General features: G+C 35.8%; 1 protein-coding gene across 14 annotated transcripts in view; it reads left to right on the top strand.

Annotated features, from left to right (window-relative positions):
* The window catches only part of ERC1 (ELKS/RAB6-interacting/CAST family member 1), a 544,778-nt gene that overhangs the window by 236,484 nt on the left and 282,392 nt on the right, over positions 1 to 25,902 (top strand). For 11 of the 14 annotated variants that reach the window (XM_058559107.1, XM_058559106.1, XM_058559105.1 and 8 more), the window contains 2 exons: positions 27 to 162; positions 21,484 to 21,615. In XM_058559107.1, the coding sequence (XP_058415090.1) occupies positions 27 to 162; positions 21,484 to 21,615 (268 nt within the window). The remainder of the gene's footprint in view (positions 1 to 26; positions 163 to 21,483; positions 21,616 to 25,902) is intronic. The other 3 variants (XM_058559109.1, XM_058559113.1, XM_058559119.1) reach the window with 1 other exon arrangement.

Consider the following 25,902-nt stretch of genomic DNA (forward strand, 5'->3'; position numbering starts at 1 on the left):
TTGATTTTTCTCCTCCTTATCAATAGGCAAGTGAAAGACCAGAATAAGAAAGTAGCAAATCTGAAGCACAAAGAACAGGTGGAAAAGAAGAAGAGTGCACAGATGCTAGAGGAGGCTCGACGAAGGGAGGACAATCTCACTGACAGCTCCCAACAACTACAGGTCAGAATGCAAGGAGGATCTGGAAGGATCGGGTGAAGAGATTTGATCCATAATTGCATGTTGTTTTTCTCTTCATCTTTATCCTCCTCTTTTTTCTCTTTCTAACCCTGCTTGCTGCCTTCCTCTCAGACCAACTCTTTAGCAATAAAGGAATGGCTTTAAATAGAAAAGGCAAGTTTTATTCCACAGCTTTGTGAGGACACCTCAGCATAGGACAAAGTTCATCTTGCTTCGAATTGATCACATTTATTTGGTAAGTTCAATGTCAGTTTAATACATGGGTTCTATTGAGCTTCAGGGTGGTCAGTATAACTATTTACCATTTTCCTTCATTAAAGTGCACTGCTAATCTTGGTTTGTGTCTGTTTAACTTCCTTTTTTCCCCACCTCTCTTTCCTTTTTTTTGCTCCCTCTTTCTTTCCTTCCTTTTAAAAAACTCAATTTAGAGAGCATATTTCACAGTCATACAGGACGTGTATACTATACTTTTTTACTTCAATGAAGTGATAATTGATCTGCAAACCCAATTATTCACATTAAGTTAAACCAGGCTTGGTAACAATAGTAGCAGTGACCACATTATAAGTGCCAATTATGTGCCCAGTTCTTGCAACTAGGCCCTGGTCACTCATTGTTTCTGACCTTCACAATAATTCAGTGGGGCAGATGGTTTTGTGCACGTTTTACAGATGAGGAAATAGACTCAGAGAACTTGAATTTCTTACCTAAATGCACACAACTTTATAAGTGGCTCAGCTATGATTTTAACCGAACCTTCCTGGATCTCTAGCATGTCAGAATGAAGGTTTAGGTTTTCAAGAAGAATACCATTTACTTGCTGGAAATCTCTGAAACTCCTGCTAAGACTGCTAAGCCACTGCCAGATTGTTTTTCTCTTGTTACAACTTCTAGTTGGGTATGATAGAATGTTTATGCCACAATTGCATAATCAGGAAATCTTTACTGCAGAGATTTAGAGGAGTTATCTGTTATGTGGAAGCCATTTTTAGGCTTTACAACAAATTCATTTCAGACATGAAAATCCAACTTTTTCTTTTTTTCTTTCCTATTTTATGTAACTTTTACTGTTTATAAAATACATACTCTTTACAGAAACAGTGTAAGTTTTCTCAAATGCATCAACTTTTGAAAAAAGCAGCATACCAGTTTGCCCTCACCCTTGCCAGCAACAGTTGATGCTGTCAGTTTTCTTCCTTCTTTTTTATTTTTTTGTTCCAATCTGATGGGTGGAAAATATTTAATTTTTGTTTTAATTTATGTTTCTCTGATTACCAGTGAGGCTGAATATATTTTCTTGTCTTAAATTTTAATTTGTTTGTTAATGTAATTCAAATTTATCTCTTTTCCGTGGTGGCTTTTTTACTTAGTTCATCCCCATTTTGAGAACATATAAATACTTCGAGTCATGCATCGCTTAATGACAGGGATACATTCTGAGAAATGTGTTGTTAGGCAATTTCAGTATTGTGTGAACATCATAGAGTGTACTTACACAGACCTAGATGGTATAGCCTACTACACACCTAGGCTATGTGGTACCAATTTTATGGGACCACCCTTGTACATGCAGTCCATTGTTGACTGAATGGTCGTTATGTGGCACATGACTGTACTTATAAATATTTTTAAGATATTCTGGGCTTTCATTTTTTACCTTTACTACTTAATTTAAATTATTTTAGGATATTCTGTGTGGTGAGGGTCTTATTTTTTCTTTATTGCTAACAATTTCACTAGACTATAGGAAATTATTTCATTGCTCACAAGTTTGAATTGGCATCTTTGTACTTTATGAAATTGTTTAATAATTAGACTATTTCTAGGATTTCAATTCAGACTCTTGAACTAGGATCACATAGCTTTTAATTATAGAAAAGATTTATAAGACAAGCCCTTCTTTGTGTTAGCCTCTTAACTGTTTGTCATTTCTGTCCCCCATTTGATGTTTTCTACTGCTAGTCTATCTTTGTAAACCGAAAGATGCGTTTTTAATCTTCTATCAGTTGTTATGATAACACCAAACGAGCTTTCACATGTAACCTCTTATTTCCTCTTTATATAATCCAAGAAAGAACTAAGTCAGATTATTTATTTATATATTACATACAGAGAAAACTAATTTAGAGTGGATGAGTGACTTGTCCAAAGTATCTCAGTAAGTGATAGATATTAAAGTTATTAAAAATGATAGCTGATGGCCATATACAAGATACACGTGGATGTAATTCATTCAAATATAGTATAAAGAGCACTGGACTACAAATAGAATACTGTGGATCTGATCTTATCTCTTTTACTAACTAGCTCTGCTACTTATTTAACTGTGTTATTGCAAATGACAACCCAGTGGTAGTGAGTATCCCTAGCACCCAGATTGTGATCTCTAAATATCATTTCCCCCTAAAAGAAGCTAGGGATATTTGGAGAAATGGCTAATAGTAGAATTCATGGGGGAGTAGAAAAGCAATTAACTGGGGATTTGTATTAAAAAAATGTTCTTATTACCTGAATTTTTTTGTGTGTTTTAAATTTCTGAATATACATTTGGATCCACCTGTTGATGTTTTTGTGAAATAGAAGTAAAGGGAAGGAATTATTTTAGTATTTTCATGATAGGCATAATAATAATTCTAAGATTAAAATATATTCTTTATTATGTTAAAAAGAAATTTAATGTTTTGAACTTTGATGAGTAATCAATATTTAGTCTTTGTCAGATGCCACCTTGGCATCCAAAGGTTAATTCTACTAATCATGTTAATAAACACATAATGTGTTTTCTTTTGTTTGTGAAGATTAAAACTTGGTTTAATCTAGAAGGTTCATTTTCATCTTTTGTTATTCAGTGACTGCCAATTATGATGTTAAGTTCATCTGTGGCTTCACTCTTCCTGGTAGAAGTTATAGTTTGACAAAAAAGCAGTAGTACTACTTTTTTATTTACTTTTCTCTATTTTGAAGAATAAAATACATTTTAAAAAAAGTACATAGCACCCACACACACACACACACACACACGATGCAAATAGTACATATAAAGTGATCGTCTCAGGCATTAGAATATTACTGGCATCCCAGAAATCATGTATATATTACTTCCCAATCATTATTTCCCCTCATCCTCCAGAGGAGATCGTTATTGTGATTTTTATTTCTTTTCTTTACAGCCTGTGTATATATTAAATAAAAAGTATGGATTAGTTTTGCATATTTTTACTTTATGTAAATAGAGGCATTGTATTTATTCTTTAGTGACTTCTTTTGTTCAGCATCCTCTGTGAGGTTTATTCGTGATAGTTGCACGTAGAATTTGCACATTTATTGTCCTTGCTATACTGTGTTTATTTTTTATTTTTTTTGTGAGGAAGATCAGCCCTGAGCTAACATCCGTGCTAATCCTCCTCTTTTTGCTGAGGAAGACCGGCTCTGAGCTAACATCTATTGCCAATCCTTCTCCTTTTTTCCCCCCAAAGCCTCAGTAGATAGTTGTATGTCATAGTTGCACATCCTTCTAGTTGCTGTATTTGGGACGCGGCCACAGCATGGCCAGAGAAGTGGTGTGTCGGTGCGCACCCGGGATCCGAACCCTGGCCGCCAGTAGCGGAGTGCGCGCACTCAACCACTAAGCCACAGGGCCGGCCTGACTGTGTTTATTTTTTTTTATTTTTTTTTTAAAGATTTTATTTATTTATTTTCCCCCCAAGGCCCCAGTAGATAGTTGTATGTCATAGCTGCACATCCTTCTAGTTGCTGTATGTGGGACACAGCCTCAGCATGGCCGGAGAAGCGGTGCGTCGGTGTGCGCCCGGAATCCGAACCCGGGCCGCCAACAGCGGAGCGCGCGCACTTAACTGCTAAGCCACGGGGCCGGCCCTGTGTTTATTTTTAGTTCAAAATTTCATGTTTTATCTTGAAAATATTTTAAAAAATAACTTTCTTTCCAGTTTTTGTTTTTTGAATACTTCAGATGGAACTAAAAGTATTCCTTTTTGGCAGAAAGTGGGTTTGGAAATAAGTTGTTACTTTACTCTTTGTTCTTGGCTCAACGCATTAAAAGTGTTCTGAAGAGATTAAACAAATTCCTTACATATAAAATGAAAATGATATCCCAAAATGGAGAAAATCTAGGGATCCCACAGACTCTAAACACTGGCTTTGTTTACCTTGGCCTTAGTTATGAATACCCTTTCTTAAGATATCACATTGCCACTTGCCTGTATCCTGTTTGTACCTTTGTGTTTTGTACAGTTATTGCTATGATCTGTATTAACTAGTCTCAAGCTTTTTGGTTTTAGAAGCTCCTTTATACTCTTAAAAATTATGCAGTCCCAAAAGTGATTTTTTTATGTGGGTTATAATTATCATATACATATGCAGTTACTTAGTGACCCAGCTATCCAGTGTCTAGCTGTTTGTGAAGATACATCTTCAATAATATAATTGTAGTCTTGTTGGTAATTGCAAAATATTGGAGACGACTCAATTGCTCATAGGTAGGAGAGTGCTTGAATTCATTATGGTACATTCACATATTGGAGACTGGCAGCTTTAAAAAAGAATGAGGAAGATCTCTAATGAACCAATATAGAGTGATTTCTAGACATCCTGTTAAGTGAAAAAAGAAAAAAAAAGCACAAAATACTATCTATAGTATGCTGTTCTTATTATAAGAAAGTACACACATGTCTGATCTTTTTTGTAAAAGAAAACAGAAAGGATAAACTAGAAACTAAAGAGACCAGTTTTCTACAGGAATGGTTGGGAGAGGGGTGGAAAGGAGGGGGAAATTGGATTGGGGTGATAAATTTGAGGAGAAAGTGATGCTTTTCTTAGCATATCTCTTTGTATAGCTCTGACTCTTAGAACTGTAGTAATGTTTCACATACTCTAAAAACTAAATACAACCAATCAAGATGTAGGGTGGAACCCCAAAAGGAACACAAGTACTAACAGATGAACCTGTTTTATAAATGGGTAATATAACCACCGTCAAAGGGGTTGAGAAGGGAACTAACCTAAATAGCTTTGGAAGACATTTTCTTGACTGAATACTGTAAAGCAAAAGACAAAAAAACTGTACATAAATGCTGTAATCTAGTGGTAAATGTGTTCCTCACAGAGGATAGATTAGCCATTCTGAAACCACTTTATCTGTATACTAGAATTCAACAAATAAAGAAATTTATTATAGATAATGAGGGCTGAGTTTTTCATTATTTGAGAAAGAAGTTGCAAACAAGTAAAGTATTGGAAAGACTTAAATGAACCCTGTGGTGTTGGACTGGAATCAGAGATATTAGTATGAACTCATGGTCTTTAATTTATATGCAGATAGAAAGACATAGAGATGTTGGTGTGTATATATGCATGGGATTATTATACATGCATATATTTCCTAAGTCTGTCCATTAAGAGGGCTTAGAAGCAGTAAGCATACCTAACACCCAGGTTATGGTTTCTATACACCTTTCTGCAATCAAATGAACCAAGGCGTCTTGGAGAAGTGGTTGATTCCAGGCTGGGGCAGGGGAAATACACAGTGAGCCTCGACAACCTTGTGGTTCCAGAAAGTAGGAAAGTGTTCAACAAAAGGATGGGGGCTTGTGGAAAGAATATAGGAGCCAACCTGAAGGAGCTCCTAATATCCCATACTAAAACAATTTGAGTAAAAAAATAAATACTGATAATATTTGAATTTAATCCATAGAAATAAATATCCATGAGTCATACTGATAATAATCAAATGCATAAGTAAACGGGGAGTAAGGATAACTCTTTCTTATAGAAGATTTCTAGTTAATAAATGTAGAAGGAAATAGATTTTAAAAAATCACCGTGAAGCAAACACCTCAGTAATAATTGTTGCAGACAAGATCTGTCAATGGTTGTGAAAATTAGTGGGTGAACGTTTGAAGAGTAACAGCATATGCATAGTATCAAAATATCTTCCCCAAGATGTTTATTAACTATAAAAGGAAGACTGTAACTTTTCAGTGAGGAGACCTAGCAGACACCACCTTAACAAAATGATTAAGGTTAACATTGCCAGTAATGGGACATACTGACATCATGAACCCTTTCATATGATGCAGTGAGAAGCAGATAAATACATTTCTGTGTTATTCTTTCCAAAAAATGCATAACCTCATTCCACTCGTGAGAAAACACCAGACAAATCCAAATTCTGGGACATTTTACAAAGTAAGTGAGCAGTACACTTTAAAAATGTCAAGATCATGAGAGACAAGGAAAGATTGAGCACAGTTATAGGTGGATTGGAGGAAACAAGAAATGTTAACTAATGAAATGTGGGATCCTACATTAAAGCCTGGAACAAATAAAAGACGTTAGGGAAAGACTGTTGAAATTAGACGATGGTCTTTAGTTTGGTTAATAGTATTGCACCAGTGTGAATTTTCTAGTTTTGATCATTGTGCTACAGTTATGTAAGCTCTTAATATTAGAGGAGGCTGGGTGAGGGGTATATGGGAACTCTGTACTATTTTTGCAACTTTTATGTATGTCTGTAATTAGTTTAGAATAAAAATTTTGTTAAAAATAGTCATTGACTCTATATTTCCTTAGCATTTTTAATCACCCACTTCCCTTTCCCATCCCCTTGAAATAAGTCAGCTGTGAATTTCAAAAACATCTTACTACCAAATTTAATGATACAGGATAGATATCTTGGGCTTTTTTCATATATCATTTCTAAATTTGCAATGCAGATATTATTGTATACTCCATATTTGTTTGACATCATAAGGCCATAGTTCAATGTAGAATTTAGTTGAGCACGTTGATTGTTCTGAAGCCAAATCTTAAAGCTGTGATGATATGATGATATGGCCATTATTATTAGAGTTGATAGACTTTGGTCTGTATCCCTCCAGATATTAGATTTAATTTTACTTATTTTCTTTAGACATACTTGATGTATTTCATTTATTCAATATAAACTGATTGAGTGCTAAGTGTAGAGCTTTGTTGCTAAAGTTTGTTTATACAGTAGTGAAAAGACATGTTCCCTGCCCTTCTGGAGTGTATTGTTTCATGGGGGAGAAAAGTAATGATGAAACTAAGCAAATAAGTAAATAGAAATTATGGTTAAGTGTTACAAGAAAATAAACAGGATACTGTGAAAGATAATGGAGAAGGGAAAGATGATGGGCACCAAATTTAGATAGAACTATCAGAGAAGGTCTCCTTGATGATGTGACGTTAAGATGAGATCTAAAGAAGCCATGTAAAAAGCAGAGGAAACGGTGTTTAAAGTGGAGGGAATCCCTAAGGTAAGAAAAAGCTTGGCATGTTCAAGGATCAGAATGAGTAAGGGAGAAAATAGGCAAGGGTGGGTATTAATCTTGCAGGACCTTATAGGCCATGATAAGAAGTCTAGATTTTATGAGTAGTGAAGCATTTTAAGTGGAAGACTGACAGGATCCAATTTGCATTTTGTGAATATTATTTTTTGTAATATTTGGAGAATGGATTGGAATGGAATAAGAGTGGTTACAAAGAAAGTATTTGTCAACAAATATGTATTGCACACCTACTTTGTGCTGCATAATATTCTGTGCCAGAAATAGTAATCATATAAGACAAACAAGCTCCTTCCTCTCAAGGAGCTCACATCATAGTAGGAGGCTCTATAGTAATAATGAGGGTGAGAGTTAATGATAGAGGTTTGGGGAGGCTCTGAAGAGAAAAAGAAGAGAGGGTGGATTTTTTTAGGTAGAGTGATCAGGAATTTCTTATGGATTGGAATGTGGGCACTAAAGGAAAAGAAAGAATCAGGGATGATTCCTAGGTTCCTGGGTTGAGTAACTGGATGTATGCTAATGCTAAATAATAAGGTGGGGGAACCCTAGGGGTGATGATAAACAGGTTTGCCCGGGAAAAAGAACAAGTCCATTTTCAACATGTGAAGGTATCTGTGAGATATCCTAACAGAGATATCGAGCAAGCAGTTGGATGTACAGATTTGAAGTTTAGAGAAGTCTGGTGTAGTTAAATTAATTTTGGAGACTTGAGCTTAAAAATCATATTGAAATCCATAAAAATCAGTGATATCATCTAGAGGTAAAATTAACAAATTAACAAAATTAACAAAAGAACATGGAATTAGAGCTGAGCCCGTAGGATCCTCAACATTTAGAGATAGGGTAAAGTAGGAGACGGTCATGCTTGAAAGGAAAATAAAATGAAAAGTCCAGTTGAAGTGGGAGAGGAAAAGGAGAGTATGGCATCACAGAAGGCAAGAGAGAAAATTGTCTCCAGAGGAGGAAGTAAGTACATTAATGTTAATGCTGCTGAGAGGCTGAGAAGGAGGACATAGTTGAGTGGTCTGATCCAGTGTATCCATAACAATCAAGAGAGAATATACATTGATCTCCATGGGCTAAGGTAGATAGATTCCTTCCATTATGCCTTATTGACCTTGGAGATCGTAGATAGTCCTATAGTGATCCAGATACTTAGCCAGTTTTTCTGTCACACTCACCAAAATTCACTGCTTCTCACAAGATCTTTGGAATGTCTCCTTAGGTATGTACTTGACTAGTTTAAGACATGATTACACAATGGTTATTTAAAGTATTTCTGGCATGGTTGATACATACATTGAAACTATTTTACAATTCTAGTTGATATTCATCAATATAGGGGGCTGGCCCCGTGGCCTAGTGGTTAAGTTCAGTGTGCTCCACTTCAGTGGCCTGGGTTAGATTCCCGGGCACGGACCTACACCACTCATCGGCAGCTGTGTTGTGGTGGTGGCCCACATACAGAATAGAAGAAGATTGGCACAGATGTTAGCTCAGAGCGAATCTTCCTCAGCAAAAAACAAAACAAAAACAGTGAGACAGGTATTGGTGATGAGCCTTTCCAATTATCATATTTTTCTATTATAGTGCCTCTTCTGTTGATGTTGTGTGTTTAATTTTGCCAAACTTTCTGTGTCCCTTACTCAAGAATTTAGCTCTATATTAGTTAAATTCAATTCTTAGTTGTTTCATTAACATTTTCTGTAAACCATTTTCACTTTAATGCCTAAATCAGATTTCAGAATAATCTGTACTTGTCATCAGTATACATTTATTGAGTGCCTGTTATGGAACTGTCACTGTGCTGAGTGCTGTGAGGATATAGAGATAAATAAGAAATGTTTTTTTCCTCACTGTGAACATTAAAAATGCTTGTTATAACATTCTTTTGTACTGGATATGTCAAAAGGTGTGTTACAGTGCAATTCATAAGTAATTGCTGTAAGAAGAACTGAAGTTAGGTATATCCCAGCAACAAGAGCCTCCCCAGTAAACATTATATGGAAGCATAATTTTAGCTGATTTGACTGATAGTGATTTTGGGATTAGAAAACCTGTTGAAAGCCTACCCTTCTTAAGGTTCAGATCAAATGCTCCCTCCCTTGTGAAGCCTGCCTAAATCCTCACAGTTGGAACTAATCATACCCTCTTTTTCTTTTTCTTTCTTTCTTTTGTTTTTTTCTTGGTGAGGAAGATTGGCCCTGAGCTAACATCTGTGCCCATCTTCCTCTATTTTTTATGTGGGACGCTGCTGTAGCATGGCTTGGTGAGTGGTGTGTATTGTAGGTCCACGCCCGGGATCCAAACCTGTGAACCCCGGGCCACCAAAGTGGAGTGTGCAAACTTAATCACTATGCCACCGGGCCAGCCCCAATCATACCCTCTTTTGTAATCCCATTAGAGTTTGTTTCTGCTTTGATTTTAGGACTTATTTTATCTTAGTTTGTATTATATGTTAATGGTTTGTGTGTTGTTGCCGCCATATACTTGGGAACCCTGTCTTGGTACTTTGCACATAGTTGGTTTTCTATAAAAATGTTTATTGATTTCAATTGCATTGACAGATGTCAAAAACTCTCATTCACAAGCATCTTAGCCTGGCCTTTCGAGTCTTCCATCAACCAAACCCTTTAAGAATTTCTAACCTCATTTTTAGGTGAGAGACTCACTAGCATAGCTACTCTCTTCTGGACAAGCTGATAGTTATAGTTTATGGGTCTTCTAATCTGTGCTCTTCTACTTACACAGAATCTTTTTCCTGTGGATTTTCAGTTTTACCACCTAAGGATTCCGGCTTAAAAGTAACCTTTGTTGATGAACTCTTCTACCCTGTTCTTGTTACTGTCTTTTCCATTGTTCCTCAGCCTGTATGTTTAATTATACTTTATTGTTTATATTTTTTAATACATTATTTTATAATTGCTCCCATGTGATTTAATCATTTTTCTTTTCCCTTCTTAACTAGTTTATATCTGCCTTAGGTTAAGGGCTATTTTTTAAATTTCTTTCTAGCTTTTTCTAAACAGTGTTTTACATAGCTGTTCATTAATTATAGCTATAATTGTTGCTATGAATATTAAAAATAAAATTTTAAAATTTAGTTACAAATTAAAAAAAAACTTTGTATGATAATATTACATTTAGCATCCTGATATTCCTAAAATTTCATAGGTTTACATGTTAAGGACCTCTCACATATTTTAACAAAGGAAAAGTTGTCATCCCTGAGTTGAGAATATTTACCGTATATATTTTTATTCTTTAAGCAGTAACAGTCACTTTATCTTTTGACAAAACTGCAAGTTTTAGTTTAGTCACATTCTAATAAGGCAAAGTAGACTGAACTGGTGGACAAGGGGGCTCATATCAATAGTGGTTTGGTGCCTTTTTTTTTTTTTTTTAAGGAAAATTAGCCCTGAGCTAACATCCGATGCCAATCCTCCTCTTTTTGCTGAGGAAGATTGGCCCTGGGCTAACATCCGTGCCTATCTTTCTCTACTTTATATGGGACGCCACCACAGCATGGCTTGACAAGCGGTGTGTCAGTCTGCGCCTGGGATCCGAACCTGTGAACACCGGGCCAAGAATTGGAGCGCGCGAACTCAACTGCCACGCCACTAGGCTGGCCCCTGGTGCTTTGTTTTTATAACAAAGATAGTATCTGAATTTAACCTTGGGAGAGGGTACTGCCAGGGAGATTAATGAAACTGCTGAAAGAACACTGTGGCTCTTGTGAGTCAGCTCTCCTGAGACCAGTGAATACAGGTGTCTCCTGCTTTTCGAAAGTTCGCTTTACGCCACTTTGCTTTTAAGAAAGACCTATGTTAGTACCTGTTTTCACTAACCAAAAGAAATCCGAAGGCGATTTTCACTTTTACGAAATGCTTTTGCATGTTTTCACTTGATGCCATTTCGGTTTACAAAGCTTTCACAGGAACGCTCTACTTTCGGATAGTGGGGAAACCTGTATTAAGAATATTAGTTCAAAGAAAGTGAAAACAATAGAAATACATATAGATAGGGGAAATCAGCTTTACATATATTTAGGCCTATTCTCTTTTAGATGCAGAATCAGTGAAATATTTGTGTTTTTCTTTAAAATTTGATTTGATTTGTTCTATCTACAAAAAAAGTTTCTTCCATTTTGGTAAGAGATTTTTTTTCCTTTCTGAGATGAAGACTGTTTATCCTTGGCTTTCACATTGGCCATGGGGATAATTATTTAAGAAAACTTTTTAAAAAGTTAAGATTGTCTGATGTCTTTCTAGAGACACTATGTGATGTGTCACATGCTAGATACCTCTAATGTATTAATGTTCTTCTTGTTGTAAAAATAAATTTTGATTTCTTCTTAATAGACCTTCTCGACATAGTTAAAGATTTAATTCTATATCATTTCTTTCTTTTTAATTAATTTTTTTTCTTGGCAAAAACAGGGCTTTTTCTGTCTAGACTATGGGCATAGGTGAGTTTTCACGGTGTTTTCGACAAATATTAGATGGAGTTAGGGATTACACTGGAAAAGTGTACATGCAGATCAGCGTCTGTTTTTATAACACTCTGGACGGTTGCTGAAATTAACTTGAAGATTCCGTTTTCCTTCAGGTGAAGCACCTACTCAAATTGTTGGCGTGTATGCGACTTTTTAGAGCTTTTAGCTCAAACTGTGCCGCTCTTTACCATTTAGAAAAAATGCTAAACAAGTCCTAAGGTCAAGAAACTCGGCAGTGTTTGAAATGTACTTTATAGATACTTTTCCACGTGGCCAGAATTCAGTTTCATTTGATAGCCAAGCTGCCAATTACCAATCAGAGGAGACCTGTCATAAGATTAGGGAAACCCCATGTCCTTGCCCGAGTTTCTGATACCCAGTACCAGAGTTTTCAAGATGAGAAACTCACCAATGTATATGGAATATTTGTATTAGATGCTCTGCAAAAGTTATTTATATAAAACATCATTTTATATGTGTGTTCCCATTTCTTTAATGAAATTCATCTGCTTTTATTTTGACTTTGATTTTTAACTATTGAGGTTATAACAGAGTTCTGCTCTAACGGGGGGTGGGGGGAAGATAATTGAGGGACTTTAAAAGAGAAGGAGGAAGAAAATATCTTTAAATTTTAACACAAAACATTTCCTTATAATAAAAAGTAGTTGGTGTGTATCTAAATTCTGTGTATTAGGCTAGCTTTCTTTTCTTAACATTGAGTTCATCGATGCATCTGGCTTCAGTTTCTTTTTTCCCCACTAAGCTTCTGAGCAATTGGTAATTGAATTCTGACATGTTGAATGATTTTAATGAAATCTTCTGCATGTGTTTATATGCTTGGGGATAGGGAAGAGGGAGGAAGAATAAGCAGTGGGGTTGAGGGGGATAAAGAACTACTGTCTCTTTACATTAAGGATAATGGATAGCAGTTAACGTTAATATCTTTCAGAACGTATTAAAGTCTCTCTGGTAAGTGGTATTTACTCCAAAGGAGGCAGCTCTTAATAATAACCCAAATAAATGACCTCCATAACCATGGCAGAGTCTGAGTTGGGAAAGGGATGAGTGAACATGGGAGGCTGTGTTACCTTGGATAATCTGTGTGAAATCTGCAGTCACCTTCTTTCTGCAGCTGAAAGAGGGAAAAGCTTAATAAGATCTGTCATCATCAAGTGATTTCTTTTTATGTTACTGTATTATTGAGCCTTTTTCCTTTTAATTTTGAGGGAGATGTTTGAAGAGAACCAAAAATTAATTTTTAGTTGCTATTTTTCTTTTTGCCTTTGCTTTCCTTTTTGAATGTTTGATTTGAAAGAAAGGCAGTGGAGACTAGAGTCTTACAGCTACAGAGCTATATAGCTTGATGTTGACAGAGCTGATGTCAAGAAGCAAAGTTCAGAGGAATGTATTGGGGAGTAGTATGGGTTTTGCTAAAGGGTCTGCCTAAGTGAAGTTGCACTTACAGCTGTCACAGTTTTTGCCCTAATCTCGTTTGAATATAGGGGTCTTCTTACTTAAGGATATGAGGAATTCTTTGGTAGCTTCCCATTTCCTCTCTCTCTCCCTCTACCATCTCCCCAAAAACAAATCACACAAACCTCCTGCTTTGATTCCTATACTCTGTGAATGAAATGGTCTCATTTGACCTTTGTTAATAAGAATGTTGGCATAATAAGTAGGCTTCAGTACCTAATCCAGTGGTAGGAAAACTGGTCTGTGTTAGTTTTGATGAGTGCAAACATAATTTATAGCAGTTGAAGTAGAATTCTAAAGATATTGCTTTCATTTTAAGTGATATGAACTATTTAAAATGGTAAAGCATGTTCCTTTACTGTCTTCAGATAACTATGTCAGAATTTTGGGTTGCCTGAATTGGTTAAACAGGGTGAAATATCCAAATTAGAGCAGGTAAATGAAATTGAATACTCTTTCTCTACTTAGTCTTTTTCCCCCAGGCTGCCAATTTAATATTTTTCTTCCAAATAATGAGTGCTAGAAAGTAACTCAAAACAGTACAAATAATTCCTCTCTTTGTAATTTTAAATTAAATTCTTACTTTTGGCTAAATTTTGTGACTTTTCCACCTGTCTGTCTTAAAGAATCAATTATAATGAAAATTCGTGAGGGAACAGAGTCTTTACTCAGTGGGGCCAACAGGACTCTGAATATTTCGTTCTCATATTTTCTTAAAGAATGAGTTGATTCCCAAAAGGAAGGAACTTCACTAAAATGTAAAGACTAAACTTATTAATATTGTATAGCTCTCTAAATATTTGCCCAATAGTTTTTTTCAGTTGAACTTTGATTGACATGTCATTGAGTATTCTTAGTACTTATTAATGAATTAAGCTGGATTACTCTAAATTTTACCATAATCACAAGAAAACGTCTCTCATTAAAACTCAATCCAGTTGCAGATTTTATTCTGAATAATTCCTGACAGAATGAATATTTTGCTTATCTCATATCCAACGATATGCTGATCCATATCTCAATTTTGTGAAGTCTCCTTAATATCTGCCTTTTACATTTAGGCATATTGAGTTCTGTTTTAATGTAATCAAAAGCTGTGTCTTTGTAGTAAAGGTCCTGTTATCCTAACAGATATTTTTCTCTCAGAAGCAATTTTGATAATCTCTGCTTTCATTCTTCATTGCTTTATTGATAATCCAGTTTTCTTGTACTGGAGCTACACCCTTGGGTACTATGATAACCATCTTCCAAGATCGCCCCAAATCATACTTACCTCCTGGTATTCATGCCCTTGGGTAGTCCTCTCCCACGTTGTGTCAGGATTAATCTATGTGAACAACAGAAAATGTCAGAAGTGATGACTTCTGAAGCTAGATCATAAAAGACATTGATGCTTCTGCCTTGCTCTCTTGGATCACTTGCTCTGAGGAAAGCCAGGTGCCATGTCGTAATGACACTGAAGCAGCCCTGTGGAGAGGAACAGAGGCCCCTTGTCAGTAGCTATCACCAACTTGCCAGCCATGTAAGTGGAAGCAAAATTCTAGCTGATGTCTTGACTGTAATCCCGTGATACACCCTGGAACCAGACTTTTTGCTAACTTTTTGGCTAAGCTGCTTTTGAGTTCCTGACCCACAGAAACTGTGTGAGATAAAAAATGGTCACTGTTTTAAGCTGCTAAGTTTTGAGGTAACTTGTTATATAACAATAAAAAACTAATAACAGATACTTTATATCCTAGATATTAAAGTGATCTGCTGTATGCCTGAATTTTTTCCCTTTAATGCACATTTTGATTTCTCTGTTGTCAGAAGAGTAAGTGGTATTTGAATTTGTTTTATTAATGTTATCACCACAGTGATATGATAGCATGATATAATCATGATCATGGTAACACCACTGAGGGTTGTTAGAGCTTTTGGCAGTATTGGCCATAAGGATTCTCAGTGTAACTCATATTTGTGTGCTGATAAGCTAAGAAAAGAGTTATGAATTTATATAAAATGTGATGTGTTGTATAGCCTTTTATAGATACATTTCATATGTAAAAACTGTTCTAGCTAGTAGCGTTGTCCAGAAGAAATATAAGGTGAGCACATGTATAATTTTGAATTTTCTAATAGCTTCATTAAAAAAACTAAAAACATGACATTAATTTTAAAAATGTATTTTATTTAATCCAAGATATCCAAAATATTACGATTTCAGTATATAGTCAATGTGAAGATTATTAATGAAATATTTTACATTCTTTTTTTTTTTGGTACTAGGTCTTCGAAATTTAGTATGTATTTGTAGCATATTTCAGTTTCGACTAGCCACATTTTAAGTGCTCAGTAGCCACATGTGACTAGTGGTTTCAATATTGGACAGCACAAATAATGTATTTAGCTGAGGAAGTTAAGACTTTATTCCAAGCTAGAAGCAAATCAACAATGCATATAAACAACAGGAAGTTTGATTTTCTCAAACTTTAATGTGGCATGTTATACCTTAACTTTAATCGCTATCTACATTTAGTTCCAGTAAGTCATCTTTCTACTTTCTGAATGCCTCAGATCCTTCAAACCTGTGGAATATCCTGGGGATAGTAGGGATTAGGAATTTCAGAGATTCTCTGTAGATTTCTCTAGGATCAGAGAGTCAGAATGGCATGACTGCCTCATGATTTCTCTTGAAGACTGGTGAATGTGGACTTTTTGAGAGAAAAAGTATAGTTAGGAATGTAAAGTGCATATTCAGGGCCTTAGGCTGTACCTGGTATAATCACTCTCACTATTTGAGCCACCAAGAAGGACTTCCGCACATCCTCTTACTTCCTTGAGCCTGGGCCTGAGAGCAGAAGTATACCAAGTTGTGTTTCACAGTTTCTGAATTTACCAACTGACATTTTATTGGCTTACACATATTCAGAGAAGCTGGTGATAACTGGCACTTCTACTCAAAGTTCAGGCGTTGAACAGATTAGAGATTTTTCTCTTCCTTCAAATCAAAATACACCGTATAGTGTAGATGAACAGTTTTATCACTAGAATTCTGTGTCAAACTTTATCACCAAAATCTACTGACTAGTATTTTTTTTTTTAAACTTTATTTATTTTTTCCCCCAAAGCCCCAGTAGATAGCTGCATGTCATAGCTGCACATCCCTCCAGCCGCTGTACGCGGGACACGGCCTCAGCACGGCCGGAGGAGCGGCGCGCCGGTGCGCACCTGGGATCCGAACCCGGGCCACCAGCAGCGGAGCGCACGCACTCAACCGCCAAGCCATGGGGCCGGCCCCTACTGACTAGTATTTTAATAGGTATGAAAAGAAAAGGGAAACTATTTGCACAGAAAGGGGGACAGGGGACAACTTTGAAAGCTCTTGGCTTGGTGCTGTGTCTCAGACATCTGCTCTTGGGCTATTTAAGCTTTAGGTATGTTTAGAATCTTCAGAATAATAGCACAACTTATTGCAATATATTGTCCTTTTAAAAAATGTTCTTATTTTGACTATCCAACAGTTACCTAAAGACTAAAAGGTATTTCTCATCATAATTTTGACTCATGCAAATTATTGGCATGAAGGAATTCACAGGACTTTTCAATAAAAAAACTGAAGAGCACGACTTAAAATTCATACATTTTTTCCTCTTAAACTTTTTTTTTGCCATTAGCTCTGTCTTGAGATATATTTGCCTAGTCTACTTTTCTCTTTCCACAGTAAATAGGTAACCCATATGTTTAAAATGTCAGTGTCTGGTGGCCAGCCCGGTGGCATAGCGGGTAAGTTCACGCGCTCCGCTTTGGCAGCCCGGGGTTCGCAGATTCGGATCCTGGGCACCAACCGACGCACCGCTTGTCAAGCCATGCTGTGGTGGCGTCCCATATAAAGTAGAGGAAGATGGGCATGGATGTTAGCCCAGGGCCGATCTTCCTCAGCAAAAAGAGGAGGATTGGCAACGGATGTTAGTTCAGGGATAATATTCCTCACACACACACAAAAAATCAGTATCTGAAATAGTCACCACATTTATAACTATTTCCCAAAGTTCTCTTTATATTCTTATTAGTTTATTTGCAGAATGTGCTATTCTTTTAACATATTTTTTAATTTGATTTTGATTTTTTTCAGAACAATATGTATTTATATCATACCGAAAGTGAAATAATACTACATGGCTTATAATAGATAATAATAGTCTCTACCTCATTCTTGTCTAACCTTGATTCCTCCTCCTCTGAGACAATCACTTTTAGTTGTTTCTTCTGCTGTTTATTTCCACCTTTCCAAATAATATTCTTATATTATTGTTTCATTATTTTTCTTATTTGGACATTAGTTACCTATTGACTTCTTATCATGAATGATGAGGAATTAGCTTTTTTACGCAGCCCCACGCCACACACTTCCCTCTTTCTAGCTTTCCCATAGTTATATCAAGTTGTACATTTTTGTGTCTAAGGCACATATCATATTGTGATTACATTTCCTTTATTGTACTTTTAGTTTTTCCTGGTGGTAATAATTGCTTTGGGATTTTTGTTTGTTTTATTAGTTACTTGTATGCATATCACCAGTTTCTTCCCAAATTCCTTTCTCAAACTGTAACATTTCTCCCAATATTGTTTCTATTGTAAAAGACATCATCCCTTATTAAAGGGATAACCTCAGGTAATCTATACATCCCCTTTTTTTCTTGGAAACATCTTTCCTCAAGTTTCTTTCCTCTGCTCCAAACTGTACTTATTCTCTAGCCTTGCTGTCACCCTTGAGGTTCCCTTTACCACCACTCACTTGTGATAGATCTCCTTTTTTCTGGATCCCATGTCTTCCTCTTTCTGGGTTTACTTCTTCACCTTGATAGAGCACATCCCTGGTAGCTTTCTGAGAGAGTCTGTAATGTGAGATAACTTTTTTCAGATTTTGCATTCTACCCTCACATTTTTTTTTTTGAGGAAGATTGGCCCTGAGCTAACATCTACTGCCAATCTTCCTCTTTTTCCCTTTTCTCCCCAAAGCCCTAGTACATAATTGTGTGTCATAGTTGCAGAGTTGTAACTCTTCTATGTGGGATGCTGCCGCAGCATGGCTTGATGAGCAGTGAGTAGGTCTGCGCCCATGATCAAAACCGGCGAACCCCGGGCCGCTGAAGTGGCACATGCGAACCTAACCGCTGTGCCACTGGGCCAGCCCCCTACCCTCACATTTGATTGATAATTTGGATATAGAATTCTGGATCAGAAATCATCTTTCCCTCAGAGGTTGAAGGTATTACCTCAGTTGTCTTCTAGTTTCCTGTGTTGCCATTAAAAATTCCATTGCCTTCCAATTTTTTATTCTTTGTGAGTAATCATTTTTTGCCTTTCTAAAACTTTTTAAGATCTTTTCTCTAGTATTCTAAACTTAAAAAAAATAGAGTACTCATGTTATAATCTAAGTACAGAAGAATGTACTTAGTCTTCGAGAAAGAATAATTATAAATATGACCTAGCAGTGTGTTTAGGGCTTCAATATTTGTAGAACTAAAAGGTTCTGTTTATTTCTGGCACTGGTTCAATATTTTATTAAATGAAATAGATTCAAGGTGTAGTTCAGTACAAAGGAAACTTCCTTGGTTTGCCTTAGCAGATATCTCTTAAGATTCCAAAAACAGAACTGGAGCTAAATTTCACTCACTAGATGGATTAAGTAGTCAAGGACTTTGTCGATGAACGTGATGAGGGCATTTGCTATCTTTGTTCTCCCGTTACTACCCTGGTTTACTATGGTGTCCTTAGAGCAGATGGTTCCATACCTAGTTTTACATTGAAATGTTATGCAATTTATAGTATCTCGTAAATATTGTTTAACAATCCTCTCCTTTTCTCTTTATTTGTGGTTTCACTTGGCTTTTGTTCTTTGTCCTTATTATAGAGAAATATTTTGAACCAAGCTTTGCCGTTAAGTCCAGAAGACTTTTCTTAAGTAATTGGTCTTGCATACTGAGCTCCTCTGTTGGCTCTGGCTTTACACTGGTTTCGAGGAAACTTTCAGTATGAAAACCTGCACCGATCATCTGCATTATGACAAATTACTAATCATCCTCTCTCTGAAAAAAGTTTTACTGATAAGGCCACAAGGCTGTTTTTCAATCCATGCCGAAGTGCAAGTTAACCTGTTTGTTTGAAATTGGTTCCTGGGAAGTTATTTGGAATAACTTTTTCAGCCTCAATTTATGTTAGGATAACAGAAGCGTCTCAGGAGATCTTCAAAAGACAGTTTAAGAGTGAAGGATATAATAGACTGGACAAAAACATAATACTGAGTTATTCACAGCAAGTTGATAATGGGAAACATTAGTGTTTCTTTTTGCTTACAGCAATCTGTAGTTCAGAATCCATGTTACTCCAAATGTAGTTATTCATTAGAGGATTTGAGAGGACTGAACTAACTGATCATTGCATCCATCCATTTCCGCATAATCCTTTCGTTACATTTCATGTTCTTTGAATCAAAAGAACCTACCTTGGCCTTTGTTTTTACTGTCATTATTTCTTGTCCCTCTTGGCTTGGCATCGTTTTAGAAACCCTCACTGTGCTCTGCTGTTCAAGGCAAGCAAACTGGCATTAAGATTTTAACAAAGAACATTTTTTGATATAGCTAAACTGCCCTGCATAAAACAAAACCTTACTTATGGGACTAAATTAGAATATTTTGTAACATTATCTCCGAGAAGAACGAAAACATTTAAAAAAAATGAACATAACATGTATCACCAAAATGTGAATATTCTTTTTTCTAAATCTCATTTTTTTTAATTAAGAAAAATGAGAGAGTGCAAAAGATTTATCACCTTTTTAATAGGAAAGATGTTAAGTAATAGATGCCATTCCTTCAAATTTGGGAGAAAAATCTGATTTATCTTTGGCAGATTTCAAGTTCTAGATTCCTGAAGACAAAAGATTCCTGAAGTTGTCAAAAAAGGACTTTCTTTTACCTTGTACTTATAAAAGTGGACTACTATATAATTAAATGAGAGTTGCATAGACAAAATACTAAATCCTTTGATATCTTTTGCTGATATGAGTATTCTGAAAGTTGGAGAATGATTTAGAAAATCTTGTTATTTTGTTTCATATATTAATCAAAAGTAGCACTTTATTCTTAATCTTCTGGTTCTATAAGAATTAAAAAACAAAATGCTTATAATAACCTGATGAATCCAGTTCTTCATCCTCTTAAATGCTCCTTCATTTATCCTTCTTATTTTAAAATCTCCTATCTTACGTAATCTTAAAGTCCTGTAGGATTTTGTCTGTCTTTCTGATAGAAATCCATATTCACCTCCCCAAAAGTTACTTTTTAAACCTGTGTAGAATATCAGGCCTAGTAGGGTTTGGTTGGCTAACTAAATTACTCATCTTGAACCAGACCAGTCATTTAACATCCAGTTATCATTTTTAGTTTTCTCATGTGAGATTAAGAGAAAATTTGGCTTTCTTGAATTCATTAGGAAAAAATCTCCTTTTTCATTTTTTTAAAAATTAGTTTGCCAACAAATGTCTGTATGAGGATTATAGTCTGAAAGATCATGCTACTTACTTAACTTTTTCATCTAGGCTTAACTTTGCAGGGAAAGAGAATGTTTTGATGTAGAGTCTTACTACTTAGGCTTCATCAAAGCTGGCTTTAAGCACAGTTTAGAGAGTAGTTCAAAAACAACTTTGCGCTATTAAATAATCAAGCCCTTGCTACCTGTGCTGCCTAACACAAACAATTTTGTTCTCTCTGTTATGGAGAACAAGTTGATCACAAGTTTCTCTTGCTTAACTAGCTTGACCCTTTGCTCTTAATAATATACTTCTTCAACCTCCTTTACTTCTTTCTTCCCTTGTTTTATTCTTTCCTCTTTGAAGATATCTTTTTTGGCCTGGGTTTACTTCTGAAGGGAAGAACATTTAATAAGCAAATACCCGTTTCTTGATAAATAGGCTCTCCTTGGGTTGACTTACTAGTCTACTTCACCTAGTCTTCCATCATTTTCCAGGACAGTCTCCGTAAGAAGGATGACAGGATTGAAGAGCTGGAAGAAGCACTAAGAGAAAGTGTACAGATAACTGCAGAGCGAGAAATGGTGCTAGCACAAGAGGAATCAGCCAGGACCAATGCTGAAAAACAGGTCTGCTATTTTATACAGTTACTGGCAATGCTGCTGGTTAAACAAAAGGTAAAACCTAACCAGTATAGTTTAGGTAAACTATACATAATCTATGTTTATAGGGTTTCAAAAGCACTTCATCAAGTAGTATTTAGATTTAAATAAGAATTGAAATATAGTTACATGAGAATTGACTTGTGTTAATGCAGAGGTCTCTGCATTAATAATTTGGAACTTATTTCATATATATTTATGTGGTATATGCTCATATCTGATGAGATGAAATGGAACTTGTCTGTCTGTTACAAGACTGGGCACAACCCTGCTTTAAAATGGAATGGGAAAATACAAATATTTCTGAGTCAAAGATGTTAATTTTAAATAGCAGATAGATTATTTATTTTATACTCTGCCTTGTTCAAAAAAACAGTAAAAGTTTTAACAAGTTATTACCAGGTATGAAGGACATAGGTATCATGACACTTGAGAGTCCCGGGTCTGCATATCTTAACCTTGAGGTGACTTGTTAAAGAGCTCTGCTGTTGCTGTTTGTTTTATATATTTTTTTACATCTTTTTAGATCCCCATACTCTTGCTTTTAACTTTTTATTAGGAAAAATAACTAAAGATGGGAGATGTGAATGGAAGAAATAGTTTTAACAAGTGAAGGCTCTAATCTCATTTCCCATTATGAGAGTGTGATTTGAGGTTTTGAATCTACCGCACACAGAGATTCATGATATTTAATTTTTTCAGTGATTGTTTCCTTTTTGTTTCTTTGTTGGAGAAATATAAATGCTAAACAGGTAAAAAGTTCAATGAGAGGGTAACATGAATCTTTTGGGGAACCCCTTGATCAGACCATCAGTGCTCTTGTGAGTTAAGGTAGTTGTATCGCAAGGAAGAAGGGTACATTTTCAAAGCGGACATATTGTAGTATGTACCACAAGGAGGTTCCATTAAAACTGTGTTAGATGTGAGGATATCGTTTCTTTCGAGTCATATAGAAAGAAAGTATAGAAAGAAAGACAAACTGACATTTATTAGCTTTGCTGAAGGAAAGCTGAAGGAAAATTGATCTTTTCACAGAATGAATATCTTTCAGTGCCCTGTTATTAGATAAATGCCTTAGTCCACTTTCTATTTGAATATTTCCTAATGTACAGTTAGATAGAGTAGTGGGTAGTGGAGAGCTTCAGAGAATGGAAGGGGACAGCCATTGTTCCGGAGTGAGGAGGGATTTTCTTTTACCTTGATTCTTACTTTTTTTACATTGTTCCCTTTATTTTCAAACTATTCTCCATTTTTTTCTTTCTATAAAGATTTCTTTCTGCTTCAGGATCATTATTTAGTGACAAGTCTTACATATCAGAGATTGTGTAGAAATTTTGTCTATTAATGATAATAATAGATCATGTCATTATGGTATATAGACTGCTTTTATGTGTTTTTTTTTTAAGCTATTCTGTGAACTGGTTATAATGTGCTTTTTTTGTGGATTTATTCATTCATTCATTCATTTATTTATTATAGACTTTTTTTAGATCAGTTTTTCAGTCTATAGAAAAGTTGAGCAGAAAGTACAGAGTTCCCGTATACTCCTTCCGCCACCTCAGTTTTCCCTGTTATTAATGTCTTGCATTGGTGTGATACATTTGTTAAAATTGGTGACCCAATATTGATACATTATTAATTACTCCATAGTTTACATCTTGGTTCACTCTTCATGTTGTACGGTTCTATAGGTTTTGCCAAATGAATAATGTCATGTATCCACCATTACAGTATCATACAGAATAGTTTCATTGCCCTAAAAATCCCTTGTGGTCCACCTGTTCATGCCTCCCCTATCTCTCCAATCCCTGATCTTTTTTCTGTCTCTATAGTTTTGCCTTTTCCAGAATGTCATATAATTGGAATCATGTAGTATGATGGCTTCTTTCATTTAGCCTCTGCATTTAATGTTCTTCCATGTCTTTTTGTGGCTTGAGAGCTCATTTTGTTTTATTTCTGAATAATATTCCATTGTATGGATGTGCCGCAGTTTGTTTATTCCTTTACTTATTGAAGAACATGTTAAAGGCTTTCAGTTTTTGGCAATTATGAATAAAGCTTCTATAAACACTGATGTGCAGGTTTTTGTGTGGAAATAAATTTTGCACTCAGTTAGGTAAACATCTTGGAGTGTGATTGCTGGATTCTATTGTAAGACTATAGTTAGCTTTGTAAGAAACTGTGAAACTCTTCCCAAGTGGCTATATATAATTTGCTTTTAATTGCATGCTTTTTTCTTTCCCTCTTTCTTGTTTATTTTTTTTCCACTGTTCTGCTACTCAGTGCCTGTCTGAAGCTGTTGAGTGAAATATTGCATGAGACCAGTCATTTAGGCTTTAAGTGGTTTAAGGTATGAAGAAACTGCTTTTACGTTTGTACTTCTGAGGCTGTATAACCTTCATCCACTGTCCCCCAGCTCTCATCTTCTATTCTTTTCTTATTTTTATCTTCTGTCTTCAAGCCCCACTGTTAATTTTACTTATATGTATTAATTGCAAAAAAAGATAAGGTAATCTACACATATTCGTTTGAAATATATTAAATGGGTGAAGCTTTTTTTGGCTAGGGACACTATTCTTAGTATCTTTCTCAGGTCCAAAAATTATCTGTCTCTTGCCTATGTTTAGCTTCTGAGAAGAAATGACTCCCTCTGATAGAAGGAGGATATCTGCATCTCTTGATTTCTCAAAGAGCAGAGTAAAATTGTTTGGGAACCCTATCTCTTATTAAAATAAAATACAGAACTTTTTAAAGTTTGAGCAGGGAAAAACTCTCAAAGGAAAACATTTCTTGATGCCTTTGCCATATTCTTACAGAATCCCCTTACAGTATCTTTATTCCTAATACATGTTGCTCTGTATTGAGCCCAAGCCCCAAATTTAGAGAAGTTTTTAATGATCCAGTGAAGGAAGATGTCCTCTAACCTCTATTGGCAAATGGAGAGGTAAAAGTGAATAATCTTATGGGGAAAACCCTGGGAGTTCTTTACTTTGCTTTATTCCTTTTCACATGGGTTTTCTCCTTCTGAAACTACTCTCTGCTTAAGTTTTGGCAGGTGTTGTGTTTTGTTGAATGTGAGAGTCCATTTTCTTTCTTTTTTTTTTTTCTTTTTGCTTGAAGAAGATTGTTGCTGAGCTAACATCTGTGCCAATCTTCCTCTATTTTTTATGTGGGATGCCACCACAGCATGGGTTGATGAGCAGTGTGTAGGTCCATGTGCGGGATCTGAACCGACAAACCCTGGGCCGCCGCAGCGGAGCATGTGAACTTAACCACTACACCACCAGGCCAGCCCCAAGTCCATTTTCTTAAAATGAGCATAGAGTAGAATTTGTTCTCTTAAAGAAGTCACAGAACTATCAGGAGGTAGGGAGCAGTATCCTTGGTTCAGCAGTGCTGCTGTGAACTGAAAATTGTTGGAATGGTTTTTTTTTTGCACTTGAAAAGAGTGTTTTAATATCTTCACTGGTATTCTTTGAATGTAAATTTAGTTTTTGAAGGAGCCATTTGCAAATAGATTGCTAACTAAAGGTTTAAAAAATGCCTCTAAAGTATAAGACTTTTTCTTGTGGCTCAGTAAGCTGGATTTATATCTGTTCCTAAATAAATATTTGTTAATGTTTTGAACAATGATAATGATATATCCTTTCAGTGTAACTAACATATGCATGAGTTCTGATTTTTATTTTTATTTTTATTTATTTATTTTGTGAGGAGATCAGCCCTGAGCTAACATCTGCCAATCCTCCTCTTTTTTTGCTGAGGAAGACTTGCCCTGGGCTAACACCTGTGCCCATCTTCCTCCACTTTATATGGGATGCCACCACAGCATGGCTTGCCAAGCAGTGCATTGGTGCGCACCCGGGATCCGAACTGGCGAACCCTGGGCCGCCGCAGCGCAGTGCGCACACTTAAGCGCTTGTCCCACCGGGCCGGCCCCTGATTTTTATTTTAAAAGCTCATTTTTAATAGTGATACTCATTTTTTTTCACATTGCCATTTTGATATTATTTGGCCTGTTTTGCTGGATAGTTATAGATTAATGAGCATTTTTAAGGACTGCATCTTTTTCATTTTTTTAATTCAGGTTTTAAAACTTTTTACTTGCATATTAAAAATTGTGCATTCCAATAATTAAAATAATTTGAACAAAAAAATGACACTCTTGATTAAACTGCATTTTACAGTCTGCAGGACGCCTCAGGCCAGCTTGGGTTTTACTCTAGATTTCCCTGTTGTCCCACCTAGCTTCTT

This window comes from Diceros bicornis, chromosome 17, assembly GCF_020826845.1.
Source record: "Diceros bicornis minor isolate mBicDic1 chromosome 17, mDicBic1.mat.cur, whole genome shotgun sequence".
In the NCBI taxonomy this organism is placed as follows: domain Eukaryota; kingdom Metazoa; phylum Chordata; class Mammalia; order Perissodactyla; family Rhinocerotidae; genus Diceros; species Diceros bicornis.